A 14,102-nucleotide genomic window follows, 5' to 3' on the forward strand; every position below is an offset into this window, starting at 1 on the left:
GATAGATAGACATAGGCAGGTAGGTAAGGTATGGAGCTGGGAAGGCATGTAAGTAGGTAGGGTAGGTGGATAGGTAGGGAGAGGGATAGGTAGGGTATGGAGGTAGGTAGGCAGGTAGGTAGGATAGGGAAGTAGGCAGGTAGATAGGTAGGCAGGCGGGTGGGTGAGAAGGATTCTGGCCCCAGGGGAGGACTGTCTTAGCCTGGGTTCTCTCAAGGAGCAAAACCAGTAAAGTGTGTGTATGTATATGTAAATATATATATATGTATATATTTATCTCAAAGAACTTGCTCACAAAGTTGTGGAGGGCTGGGAAATTCCAAACCCATGCGTTAGGCATCAGGCTGGAGGATCTCCTGACTCATGTAGTTGCAGGGACTGATGAACCCAAAATCAACAGGTCAAGTGGAAGGCTACTGGCTCACGGGATTGCGGGAGCTGATGAATCCCAACATCCACAGGTCAAGTGGCAGGCTGCTGGCTCACATCCTAAGAACCAGAGGTCAGGGAATGATGAGTAGGATGCAAGATTCAGAGAGCTTTGCCAGAACATCCATATATATTGGATGCAGGCCACGCCCCCAAGGAAAGTGATTGGCTTTCAACTGATTGGCTGTTCATGCCAGATCACAAAATGGAGAACGATTACACAATATCTGCTAAGCCACTGAGCATCATGGCCTAGCCAAGTTGACACATAACCATCACAAGTAGCGTCCTTGCTTTAAGCAATCTGGGTGTTCACTTGAGTCACCACCAAGTGAGGATTCTGGGTCTTCTTTTCAATGACAAGCCACTCATAAAAAAAAAAAAAAAAGTTCATAGACATTGTGAATTTGATCTTTACATACCTCCATTTTCTCCATCAGTGCTCAGGTGGCAAGGGGTGGTCCTGCCGCATGGGGCAGACAGAACACTGGCTCTGTGTCCCATGCCTCAGTTTCCTCTGTGTCCTGGAACGAAGCAGGAAACTCACTGTCACTGCTTATCTCATGTAGGTATGTTTGGTTGCAGATCCAAGACATTGTCCGGAGGAGGCAGCTGCTGACCGTCTTCCGGGAGGGCAAGGATGGCCAGCAGGACATGGACGTGGCCATTCTGCAGGCCTTACTAAAGGGTGAGGACAAAGGAGGAATGAGGAGGGGCAGTGGGGAGGGGCTCAGGCCCTACTGTAGGTGGAGTGTGGGAGGGGGGCAGCTGGGGAGGATGGCAGGGGACAGGCTCAGGCCTAGTCTAGAGGTGCTGCAATTCTGGAAGATAAAAACATGGTCCTTCCATCTTCTTGCTCCTAACAAAGGTGGAGGCGAGAGCCCTGGCTGGAAGGCAGCTGTCGATAGACACAGCAGGGCCCATCTCCTCTCCACCTGGGCAGCAAGTGCCCAGCTCCCCATGTTAGGGGCACACATCCTGTCTTCAACACATCTCCTCGACTGAGATCATTCTTTGTTATTGTTAGCTGCTGTCGAGTTGGGCCCCCGACTCAGGGCAACTCCATGCACAATAGAGTAAAACCCTTCCCGGTCCTTTGTCATTGTCATGACCAGTTGCAGATAGGACCATTGGAATCCATAGGGTTTTTACTGGCTGAGTTTAAGACGATCACCTGGCCTTTCTTCCTAGTTCATCTTAGTCTGGAAGCTCCACCGAAACCTCCTCAGCATTATAACAACACACAGACCTCCACTGACGGATAGGTGGTGGCTGTGCGTGAGGTGCGTTGGCTGGGAACTGAACCCAGACCTCCTGCATGGAAGGCGAGAACTCTACCACTGAACCACCAATGCCTCTGTGCTTTTATGTTTTCTTAAAAGTATCTTTTGAAGAGCAAATATTTTTAGTTTTAATGAGATTTAATTTATCGACTTTTTCTTCTATGGCTCATATTTTTTGTGTCCGATCTCAGAAATCTTTGTCTACTCCAAGGTTGCAGATATTTTCTCCTGTGTGTAGATGCTTTATAGAAATAGCTCTTGCATTTAGGTGTATGACCCCTCAGATTAATTTTTGTGTGGTGTGAGGTAGGGGTCGAATTTCTTCTTTCTTTTTCCTCCCCAAATAATAACCCATGTTTAAAAACGTTAAACTAGAAAGAGAGAGCAGAAACTATGTGGGAAAAATACTTGTGTTAAGATCCTGGGTGAGTCAATGGTTGTGACTGAGGCTTCATTGCAGTTGAGTCCAGAAAGGAAGCATGAAGGCTGATGTAGTTCTAATTTTTGAATGTCCATTTAAAAATGCCTGCCAGAGCTTCCAGAGACCTACTTAAATGCATGACTCTTTTCTTAACTCACCGCCCACTTGTCACTTAGGGGTGGTGGGCACAGCCAGGGGGCAGGGGCCAGGTAGGAAAGCAGGGGTGAGCTGAGGGGATGATCGAAACCCAAAGATTCTCTGATTCTGTTTTCAGGCTGACATGAAAACTCCTTTTTTAAAGGTTTCTGAGTGTGGGGAAGATTTTGCAACCGAGCACTGCTTTTATCCCCTTAAAATTATTGGGAGATTGAGGTTGATGACAACACCCTAGCCTTCTGAGTCTGTAAGGCAACAGGTGCTGAAGGAAATAGCTTTGAGACCCAGGCTGAAGGCCCCCTGAAGTACACTTTTGCCTGCAGCCTCTCGGAGCCACGACCACTTTGGCCATGAGAACTGGGATCACCAGCTGAAGCTAGCAGTGGCTTGGAACCGCGTGGACATTGCACGGAGCGAGATCTTCACTGATGAGCGGCAGTGGAAGGTAAGGTTCTCAGGGCTTCCTGAGAGGTCACTGTTGGCCCAATAGTCATGCCTCAGCAGCGAGGGCAGTCCCTGGAGGGCACCTGTGTCTAGGTCCCAGCCCTCTCCTCCCTCAGTATTGGGTGGCCTGGACAGGTTTCATTCTTGTAAAATGGAGGTGATAATAGCCCCCCTTTCCCGGGTGTTTGAGAGGACACAGGAGGTGATGGCCAAATGCAATACCACTCCCCCTACCGCGGTGCCCTCTCTCAGCCTTCAGATCTGCACCCCATGATGGCCGCTGCCCTCATCTCCAACAAGCCTGACTTTGTGAAGCTCTTCCTGGAGAACGGGGTGCATCTGAAGGAGTTTGTCACTCAGGATACCCTACTCTACCTGTATGAGAACCTGGCACCCTCCTGCCTGTTCTACTTCAAGCTCCAGAAGGTGCTGGCCGAGGAGCCCAAGCGCCTGGCCAGCGCCCCTGGCGTGCCCCGCCTGCAGATGCATCATGTGGCACAGGTGCTGCGTGAGTTGCTGGGAGACTTCACGAAGCCACTCTACCCCCAGCCCCAGCACAGTGACCGGCCACGACTCTCCCTCCCTGTGCCACACATCAAGCTCAATGTGAGTGCTAGTGACAAGCCCTGTGTCAACCCTGCTTAGCTGCATGTAGCGCTGAGGTTTCAAAAATTATTTATCCATCCCTCCATCTATCTGTCCATCCATCCCTCCATCCATTCTCCCATCCACCCAGCCGCCCACCCGTCTGGCCAACCACCCACCTACCCATCCATCTATCCACCCACCCACCCATACATGTTCCCACCCACCCGCCCATCCATCTACCCACCCATACATCCATCCACCCACCCACCCACCCATCCACCCACCCACCCACCCACCCACCCACCCACCCATCCACCCACCCACCCATCTATCCATTTACCCATCCATCTATTTATTTATTTGACTTCATTTTTTAGAACAGTGTTTTTGTTTGCTTGTTACCTGCTGTTGTGTTGGTCCCCAGCTCATGGCAACCCCATGCACAATGGAATGAAACACTGCCTGGTACAACGCCATCCCTATGGTTGGTTGCAGATCAGGGCCTTGTGACCCATAGGGTTTTTATTGGCTGATTTTTGGGTATAGATCACCAGGCCTTTCTTCCTAGTCCATCTTAGTCTGGAAGCTCTGCTGAAATCTGTTCAGCATCACAGCCACATGTAGGCCCTCACTGTCAGACTGGTGGTGGCTGCACGTAAGGTGCATTGGCCAGGAATCGAACCCGAGTCTCCCACATGGAAAGTAAGAATTCTACCACTGGACCACCACTGCCCCCAAAGAAGGGTTAAGTTACAGAAAAATTGTGCAGAAAGTACAGAGAGTTCCCATATACTGCCCTCTTGCCCCTGCACAGTTTCACCTATTATTAATATCTTGCATTTGTGTGGTATGTTTGTTGCAATTAATGAACCAATATAGATACATCATTATAATTAAAGTCCACAGTTCACATGAGGGTTCACTCTTTGTGTTGTATTGTACAGTCCTGTGTTTGACAAATGAGTGATGTTGTGTGTCCACTAGTACGGTAACACACGGAAGAGCTTCACTGCCCTAAAAATGCCCTGTGCTTCACCAAGTTTTAATTTTTTAAAATTAGCTTTTGTTTTTTTTATTCGAAAAGAAATATACTCCCTTTCCTAAAAAAAAAAAAGTTCAAACAGTACAAAAGGTTTTGCAGGGAAACTGATCTTCTTTGCACCCTCTACCTCCTAGTCCTGCCCATTAGACGTTAGTGACTCTGCGTAGTCAGGTCAGGAAGGTTCCATCGTATCTGTGAGGCGCACAGCTCATGCACTGAACAATAGGAGGTGAGTGGATACTCTGGTCTGGATCCTTATTTAATGGGAACCTGCTGGTGTCTGTCTTCCCTTTACATATGATGCTGGCTCTTGTACATGCATTTATATTAAAGAAGCATCTATCCTTTTTTGATTAATTAGGTTTTTCTTTTAATTTTATTGACCCTCTTTTTTTTAATTTTCAATCAGTCTTATTTGGATGTAATTCATGTACCAAACAATTTATCATTTAAAGTGTACAATTGAGTGGCTTTTGGTATATTCACAAGTATGTACAACCACCTTCAGAGTCAATTTTGGAACATTTTCACCACCTCAAAAAGAAACCTTGGGGAATGTAAAATGGTGTGGCTGCTGTGGAAAACAGTTTGGTGGTTCCTCAAAAAGTTAAACATAGGAGTCTTAGTCATCTAGTGCTGTTATAACAGAAACACCACAAGTGGATGGCTTTAACAAAGAGAAGTTTATTTTCTTACATCTAGTAGGCTAGAAATCCAAATTTAGGACATCAGCTCCAGGGGAAGGCTTTCTCTCTCTCGGCGTTGTAGAAAGATCCTTGTCATCACTCTTCCCCTGGACTAGGAGCTTCTCCACACAGGAACCCTGGGTCCAAAGGATGCACTCTTCTCCCGGTGCTGCTTTCTTGGTAGTATGTCTCTACTCTGCTTGCTTCCCTTTTCTTGTTAGATAAAAGGTGGTGCAGGCCACACCCCAGGGAAACTCCCTTTACATTGGATCAGTGATGTGACCTGAGTAAGAGAGTTACAATCCCACCCTAATCCTCTTTAACATAAATTAGAATCACAAAATAGAGGACAACCACAAAATACTGGGAATCATGGCCCAGCCAAACTGGTACACACATTTTTGGGGGGACATAATTCAATCTGTGACAACAGGATTACCAAATAGTCCAGCAATTCTACTTCTAAGTATAGACCCAAAAGAATTGAAAACAAGGTCTCAAATGGATACACATACACCAATGTCCATTGCTTCGCTATTCACAGTAGCCAAAAGGTAGATACAACCCGAGTCTCCATCAACAGATGAATGGATAAACAAATTGTGTCCACCCATACAGTGGAATATTATTCTGCCCTAAAAAGAATGAAGTTCTGATGCTACAAAACGTGGATGAGCCTTGAAAATATCATGCTGAGTGAAATAAGTCAAACACAAAATGACAAACACTGCATGATCCCACTTATAGGAAATATCTGGAACAAATGCATAGAGAGCAAAGTTTATTAGGGGTTACCAGAATAGGGAGTAACTGTTTAAGGAGTACAGAGTTTCTGTTTCAGGGATGAAAAACCTGGAAATGGATAGTGGTGATCGTAGTACAACACAGTGAATGTGATTAATGGCACTGAATTGTACACTTAAAAATGCTTAAGATGGTAAATTTTATGTTATATATATATAAAACTACAAAAAAAAAAAAAAAAAAGAAAAGAAAAGAAAAGATGGGCTAGCCCTGAAAGTTTATCTGTTGAATGGATAGCTCAACTCCAGGGAAATCTGAGTGCATCCCAGATCCCTCACTTCCTTGTCCTTCCACAAGCCCTATTAAAAAAAAATCTGTACCCTCTAGCTATTCCTCTGTTATCCTCCTCGGCCCTAAACAACCACTAATCTACTTTCTGTCTCTGTAGATTTCCCTGTTCTGGAAATGTCATATCATTAGGTTTTATAAAACAAAGTGTCAGGGCTGAGTTTTGTCAGGTGGCTTTTGAGAAGATGAAACTGCTTCTCTTCTTTGTCCTACGAATTTGATGAATTCCTTTAATAGATTTCCCGATAGTGAAACATGTTTTTATTCCTGTTATGAATCTCAACTTGATTGCAGTGCAATACTTGTTCATAGGATTCTGGTGACAATATTTTCAGGGTTTCAGCATCAGGATATTTTAGCCTTTGGTTGTAGTTTTATTTTGGAGGATATCTTTGTCAGATGTTAGCTTTGTAAAAACCATTTGAAAGCCTTTCTTCTTTCTCCACTCTAGAATGGTTTGTTGTTGTTGGTTGTCACCAACTTGATTTTTGACTCATAGTGACCCCATCTGACAGGGTAGGACATCTCCATAGGATTTTCTTGGATGTTATCTTTTCGTAAGCAGACCATCAGGTCTTTCTCTCGTGAAGCTACTGGTTGGGTTCCAACTGCCAACCTTTCAGTTAGCAGCTGACTGCTTCACCATCGTGCCACCAGGGCTCCTTAAAAACGTTTGTCATCCGGCAACCGTCCCCAAAGCCAGCTCTTCAGACAGGGATTGGACTGGACAATGGGAAAGAAAAAGATGCTCGTGAAGAATGAGCTTCTTGGATCACATAGACACTTGAGACTATGTTGGCATCTCCTGTCTGGAGGGGACATGAGAGGGCGGGGGGGTTAGAAGCTGGCGGAATGGACATGAAAAGAGAGAGTGGGACAAAGGAGAAGGCTGTCTCATTGGGGGAGAGCAATTAGGAGTATATAGCAAGGTGTATATAAATTTTTGTATGAGAGACTGACTTGATTTGTAAACTTTCACTTAAAGCACAATAAAAATTAAAAAAAAAAAATTGTCATCAAGTTGGTTCTTACTCATAGTGACCCAGTGTGTTTCAGAGTAGAACTGCACTCCGCAGGGTTTCCATGACTGTGACCCTCCAGATGTAGGTTGTCAGGGCTTTCTTCTGAGCTGCCCCAGTGGGTTCAAAATGTCAGCTTTTCAGTTAGTAGCCAAGTGCTTACCTGTTTGCACCAGAATGGTTTAAATGGCTGAAATTAACTTCTTACAAGCTTGATAGATTCCCCTATGAATCTATAGGGGCCTGGTGCTTTTTTGGGGAGTAGCTCTGATAACTTTCTCAGTTTCTTTCCTGATGATTTCTCTGTAAAGATTTTCTATATGTTCTAAGATCAGATTTGGTTTGTTTTTTTCCTGCTAGAAAATTACGGATTTCATCCAGGCTTTCAAATGTGTGCCATGGTGAGATATTCATTGGCTAACCACTGAGAAAGACGTGGTTGAGGCTCAGTTTTATATACTCATAGTTCTGCTCTTCTTGATTTCATTGTGTTTATCTAACATTCGAGTTGGAATGTGCTTAAGAAGGTCAAAATCAGAAACTCATTTACACTTAACCTTATCTGTGTAATTTAAGGTCAACTGCTTTCTTTAAAGATAAGCTTTCAAGAAGTTTTTAAAATTGCTTTAGGAAAGTGTGATTGTGTGTGATGTGGGAAATATGTTCACTACCTATGGAAATCATTTCCAGACTGTCTGAATAATGTTTCGAGGAAGCTTGGGCTCTCATGCCTTGGTACAAATGATGAGCTTGCTAAGCCTGGCAGCTCGAGTCCACTCAGAGATACCTAGAAAGAAACGTCTGGTGATCTACTTCCAAAATATTATCCATTGAAATCCCTATGGAGTGCAATTCTAGTCTGACACACATAGGGGCTCCACAAGTCGTTGTGGGCTCTGCAGCAAGTGTTTTTTTTTTTATTTTTTAAACCGGGTGCATAGAATTATCTGGCGTGCTGCTGACAATGCAGTCCTAGGGCTAGACCTCAGGGGCAGGGATTCTAGGAAGGTATGGGTCTGGGCTCAGGATCTGGATTTCCAACAACCCCCTGGGGGTTTTGGTGAGAGTGGCTCAGGTGGGGTTCTGATGTCTGCTGTTCACCAGGTGCAGGGAGTGAGTCTCCGGTCCCCCTGCAAGCAATCGCCAGGGCACGTCACCTCCACCATGGACCCTGTCCGTGACCTGCTCATTTGGGCCATCATCCAGAACCGCCAGGAGCTGGCGGAAATCATCTGGGCTCAGGTAAGAAGAGCTGTTTCTCTACAGACTTGGCTCTGTGTAGACTGGCACTGGGAGGTATGGTGGAGACCTGGCACTGACAGCAGGCAGGAGTGGCTCATGGCCATGGCAGAGTGCAGGGATGTCCTCAAACCCCAGGAAGGACTCAGCATGCCAAGAGTTGGGGAACAAGGAGCTTAGGTCTAGGCAGAAAAATAATTAGAAAAAGAAAAGGTCTGCCAAACAGTCCTCCTGCGGTTGAGTCTGGGCATGGCTTGCCTGGCAGGCCCAGGCCAGTGGTGCGTCCACTCCGGCCCATACCATTCTGTGGCTACCCTGTCTGTTCAATGTAACAGGGCAACATACTCACCACGAGAGAGGCCACACGTCTTCCCCTTGACTGCTGGGGCCAAGGCAGCTCCTACAGCCATTGGGCCTGTGTGCAGCTTCCACATGCATAGATAGGAAAGGGTTACAGAGTGGCTCTTGGAGAAGCAAAGTACAATCGGTCCTCATTATTCACAGATTCTTTATCTGTGAATTTGCCTACTCCCTAAAATTTATTTGTGACCCCAAAATCAATACTCGCACCACTCTCACATTCTCTTCTGGACATGCACAGAGTGGCAAAAAAATTTGAGTTGCTCATTGCTCATGTTCCCAGGTCAGGTGGAACAAGGCCACACTCTGCCTTCTTGCTTCAGCTCTCATGCTGCATGCAAGGGGCTTTTTCACAGTCTATTTAGTGCCACGTTTTTTGCATTTTTGTGCATTTTGTCGATGATTTCACTGTTTGAAACGGTCCCCCAAGCATAGTGCTGAAGGCTGTCTGGTGTTCCTAAGCGCAAGGAGGTTGTGATGCCTCTTACAGAGAAAGTACGTGTATTAGGTAAGCTTCATTCAGGCACGAGTTATGGTGTTGTTGACTGTGAGTTTAATGTTAATGAACCAACAAAATATTAGATAAGGTGTCTTTAAACAGAAACACACATAAAAGAAGCTTCCGTATCAATCGGTTCATGAAAATGTTGTGACCAGATGCTTGCAGAAACTCTGTATTTCCCCTGGAGCAGTGGTTCTGGATTACCAGTGCAGTGATCCAAGCGACTTTATAGAACTTGACTGCCTCGGATAATGAGAATCATCTGTACTTGTAGGTCCAAATCATTTCCTTTGTGGCTTTCCTTTAGTTAAAGCTGATTCTCCTCAGAAAGAGAAAGTAAAATTGTATAATTTTTTTGTCAAGAAGAGGGCTCCTTGTTTTCTGTGTCTGTATTTCCAAGTCTTTCGAGGGGGCCGTCCCACTCCCCAGTGTCACTTGCAGAGAGGCGGGATTTGCAGGGTCCTCCTTCTCCACAGTTCTGTGAGGTTGGGGACTCTCCCCGGCTCACAAGCGCGTCAGGGGCAAAGCTGACTCTGATTCCACCTCAGGTTTCCTCCTTTGTGCTCAGTGTGCTTCCTGTCTCGGGGACAGGAAGGCCAAGTGTGTGTGCCCAGGCCCTGACACTGATCCTGTGTCCTGGCCCAGTCTCGCCCTCAGACCTTGGCCAGCGGGGCTCCTACCCAGGCTATGCCCCTCAGAGGCCTGTGCTCTGGGGAGCCTACCTGGAGGTTTTTGCAGCCCCTTTGGTGCCTGGGGCTGGCTGGGATCAGGAGTTTCATTGAAGCAGGCATCCTGAGCCCACATTGGACTTGCGTGGGCCCAGTCCCTGTTTATCTCCTTTGAGATACTCTCTGACCCTCCACCTGTGCTTGGGGTTGACCAGACACCACGGAGCACTGGGACCTGTGCCTGCAGGGCCGTGCTGGGCCCTGTTCCAGGCAGGCAGCCTGGAGTGTGGACCTCTCCCACTGGCCAGTGCAGAAGACAGAACCACCAGAAAGGTGTAGCACTCTGCTTTGGAGTGACTCAAATTGTTTATATAGACAAGGCCACAAAGAGTACTTGTCCAAACAGCTGGTACTGCTCGGGTCTCTGGGTGGTGCACTGGGGGTACCCAGGCTGGGTGGAGCCTGGTGTGCCTTCTAGGGTACTCACTGTGGCCCCTGGTCCCCAGAGCCAGGACTGCACCATGGCAGCCTTGGCCTGCAGCAAGCTTCTGAAGGAGCTGTCCAAGGAGGAGGAGGACACGGACAGCTCAGAGGAGATGCTGGCACTGGCGGAGGAGTATGAGCTGAAAGCCATCGGTGAGTCCCATGGGCTAGCCTGGGTCATGATGTCATCTGGTCCTACTCACTCGATGTGAGCCCCACGGAGTTCAGATCACAGAGTCACCCTGGGTCCTCCACCCTGGATGTGAGCCCTGAGGGGACCTAGGTCACAGTGTCACCCTGGGCCCTCCATCCTGATTGTGAGCCCTGAGGGGACCCAGGTCACAGTATCAGCCCTGCCTGCCCTCACACTGAGTCCTCCTCCCTGGACCTGGGTGCCTTGGGGTATCAGCCCCACCGTTCTGCCTGGTGGTAGTCTTATCCCCTTATCCCTTCCCCGAGGGACCATCTGGAGGGGCCACTCCCTAACACTGTCCCAGGGCTTTGGGGTGGCCACCTGTGTTCTGATGCTCATCTTCCTGCTCCAACCAGGGGTCTTCACTGAGTGCTACCGGAAGGACGAGGACCGGGCCCAGAAGCTGCTCATCCGCGTGTCAGAGGCCTGGGGGAAGACCACCTGCCTGAAGCTTGCTCTTGAAGCAAAGCACATGACCTTCGTGTCTCACGGAGGCGTCCAGGTGGCTGAGAGGGCCCATTCCCGAGATAGGCTCCCGGGTGCTTCTGGGGAACATAGCCCTCATCCACAGACAGCATGCATCTCACATCTCAGTGACTCAGGGTAGTACCTGACCATTCACCCACCCGCTCCAGGCCTGGAAGGGTCTTCTCTCCCATTTTGCAGGAAGCTAAAGTTAAGCAAAAGCAGGTGGCTGGTTGAACATGAAGGAAGATGTTACCACCCAGAGCACCAGGCAGTTCTCCCCGGGGGTCTTGGGGAACTAGGTGTCCATCCCCCTACCCATGTTTAATGCACGTCCAATCCTCACTTTACCTGTGAAACCTCAGGAGGGACCAGTGGAGAGAAGAGGGGTCAGAGCATCCCCAGAGCAGTTGGGTGCAGAGAGCTTCTGGAGACAAGCTCTAGTGTTGCCCAGGCAACTGCGGCAAGTGCACCCTAGGACGAGGTGTTTCTGGGGAGCATGGCTTCATGTTGTCTGCCATCTCCATTGAGAACCACCGTGAATACTGGGGAACACCCCCGTCCCTGGCCTGCAAAGCTTAATGAGGCCAGCTCTATGGGTCTGTTTCTTTAGGCTGGGAGGCCTCGAGAGAGCATCCTGTAGGCGAGGTGGAGGAGAGGTAGGCTCTGGGGTCCAAGCTCAGGTTTGAGGCTTGGTCCAGCTTCTCCAACTCACAGTGGGAGGACTGGCTAGCTCTGCCATCTTGGGTCTGTCCCTGAGCAGCGTATGCTGGTGGGCACCTGGCCTGTCTGCCTGCCTCATGGCATGCGGCTCAGGGAGCACTGTGACCATGAGAGGGACTCGACTGTGTGTGTGATGTGGTGTGAATGTCACATGCACAGAGCATGTCCCAGGTGGAAACGCATGAGCCAAACCAGGTCTTGCTCCGGCCTGGCCAGGGGCTGTCTGCCCTACTCCTGGTGGGGAGGGAGTGTGCTGGGTGGGGGTGTCCTGGGTGGGTGAAGGCTCTCCTGATGGTGCTTCTCTGTTTGTCCAAAGGCCTTCCTGACCAAGGTGTGGTGGGGCCAGCTCTGCGTGGACAACGGGCTGTGGCGGGTGACATTGTGCATGCTGGTCTTCCCACTGGTCTTCACCGGCCTCATCTCCTTCAGGTGCTTCCTGGGCTGCAGGGCTTTGGGACTATGGAGGGGTCAGAGTGGCTGGGATGGCCAGGGCCTCTGGGTCTTGGGACCCTCCTTCCCCAATCACCCTTGCTGGGAATAAGTAACACGTGTCCACACAGTTCTGATGGAATCCTCTAGCACTGGAGATGCATGGGTTCAGGACACGCGAGGGAGGAAGCTCACCCTTAGGACACACCCATGGTACGCTGATCACTGAGCACTCATTGTGTGCCAAGCACCCACTGTGTACCCATGGTGCACTGAGCACCCACTATGAGCCAAGCACTCACCGTGCACCAAGTACCCACCATGCACCAAGAACCCTCTGTGCACCAAGCACCTGCTGTGCCCCATGCACCCACCATGCACCAGGCACACACTGTGCACCAAGCACCGTCTGTGCACTAAGCACTCACCGTGCACCCAGCACACCCTGTGTACCAAGCACACACCATGCACCAAGCACCCGCCATGTACCAAGGACACACCGTGCACTAAGCACCCACCATGCACCAAGCATCCACTGTTCACCAAGCACCCACTGTGCACCAAGCATCATGCTTGCTATTTTATGAGTGACATCACCTTCTCCCCCATCAGACCTTGAAGGCCAGTGTCATCATGGAGTCCCATGCAAATATCAGAGTAGGGAGGCGGGTGGTTGGATGCGATGTGCTGACCCTGTCCTGGCCCTGCACCTGCATGGATGGCCTGCACAGAGCTGCTAATTCATCAGCACAGAGGCAGATGGGAAACTGAGTCTCAGGGGCTAGAGGGGAGCCAGTCCACGCCACTCCATGTGATTGCCATGCTGTAACCATGGCACTGCGAGCACTACCCCAGACTTCCCCTGTGGGGGACGTTTTCCTCTCACCACTGGCCCCACCATGTGCCTCTCTTGCAGCTGGTCTGGGCTCCACAGGCCAGCTTGCCTTTCTTTTGTCTGGTGAACACCCTGCTGGCAGGTAGAGACTGATGACAGGGGCTTGGTGCCTGGGCTGCTTTCCCCCTGCAGGTGCCAGAAGCACAGTGCTCAGAGCTGGTGTCCCCTGTGGATGACAGAGCTCAGCGCCAGGGCCAGTGTTTCCTGTGGGTGACAGAGCTCGGTGCTGGGGCTAGTGTCCCGTGTGGGTGATGGGAGCACAGATCTGGGTGTGTGTCTGGGGCTAGGCTCTCACTAGGATCCGTAGACTGCCCTTTGCTGCCCTGCGATGGGGTGAGTGAGTGTGTGCCCTTTCCTGAGAGGCCTGCAATGTAGGGCCTGTGGATGGCATTTGGTAACAGCACCAACAGACAGCAGGGGCAGATGGCAGTGTGACCGTGTATCTTGGGTGCCTGCCCCTCACTAGCTGGGCCTGTCTCTCTCCTCAGCTCCCCTGGGATGGGGGGAGCCAGTGGGCTCAGTCTCTGCCATTGCTCAAACCAGAAGTGAAGTGTAGGTTGGGGACAGTGAGCACTGTCGTAAAAACCAGGCCAAGGCTGAGAGCCCTGTGGGCTGTGATGCCTTTGCCCTTAAGAGTGGGGTTGGCTGGCGGTGATGGGAGGCTTGCTCCCCCTGATATTCTCCTCAGGCTCAGGCTGATCAGGCTGGCGTTGTCTCTGCTCTGCAGAGCCTAAGGCACAGGGCCTCCACCTGAGTTCTGCTGGCCCTGGGTCCCAGCCAGGAGGCCAGCGGCAGAGCCCTCTCCCAGGTGTGACTACCTAAGAGCCTCTGGCTGTCCTGACTGGCGAGGGTCTGCCCCCGGAATACCCTGACTTCACAGCTGGTTTGGACTGACTCTTAGGACTTGGATATTTGTTATAGACTCAGGGAAATCGATTCAGAGGGCCGTCTCTGGGGGTCCCCATGAGGACACCTCTTTCCTGTT

General features: G+C 49.7%; 1 protein-coding gene across 6 annotated transcripts in view; it reads left to right on the forward strand.

Moving 5' to 3' along the window:
• The window catches only part of TRPM2 (transient receptor potential cation channel subfamily M member 2), a 96,052-nt gene that overhangs the window by 28,059 nt on the left and 53,891 nt on the right, over positions 1-14,102 (forward strand). For all 6 annotated transcript variants that reach the window (XM_064279539.1, XM_064279540.1, XM_064279543.1 and 3 more), the window contains exons 9-15: positions 1,015-1,117; positions 2,613-2,734; positions 2,986-3,339; positions 8,265-8,402; positions 10,436-10,565; positions 10,962-11,107; positions 12,110-12,222. In XM_064279539.1, the coding sequence (XP_064135609.1) occupies positions 1,015-1,117; positions 2,613-2,734; positions 2,986-3,339; positions 8,265-8,402; positions 10,436-10,565; positions 10,962-11,107; positions 12,110-12,222 (1,106 nt within the window). The remainder of the gene's footprint in view (positions 1-1,014; positions 1,118-2,612; positions 2,735-2,985; positions 3,340-8,264; positions 8,403-10,435; positions 10,566-10,961; positions 11,108-12,109; positions 12,223-14,102) is intronic.

Source organism: Loxodonta africana, chromosome 2 (genome assembly GCF_030014295.1).
Source record: "Loxodonta africana isolate mLoxAfr1 chromosome 2, mLoxAfr1.hap2, whole genome shotgun sequence".
NCBI classification, from domain to species: domain Eukaryota; kingdom Metazoa; phylum Chordata; class Mammalia; order Proboscidea; family Elephantidae; genus Loxodonta; species Loxodonta africana.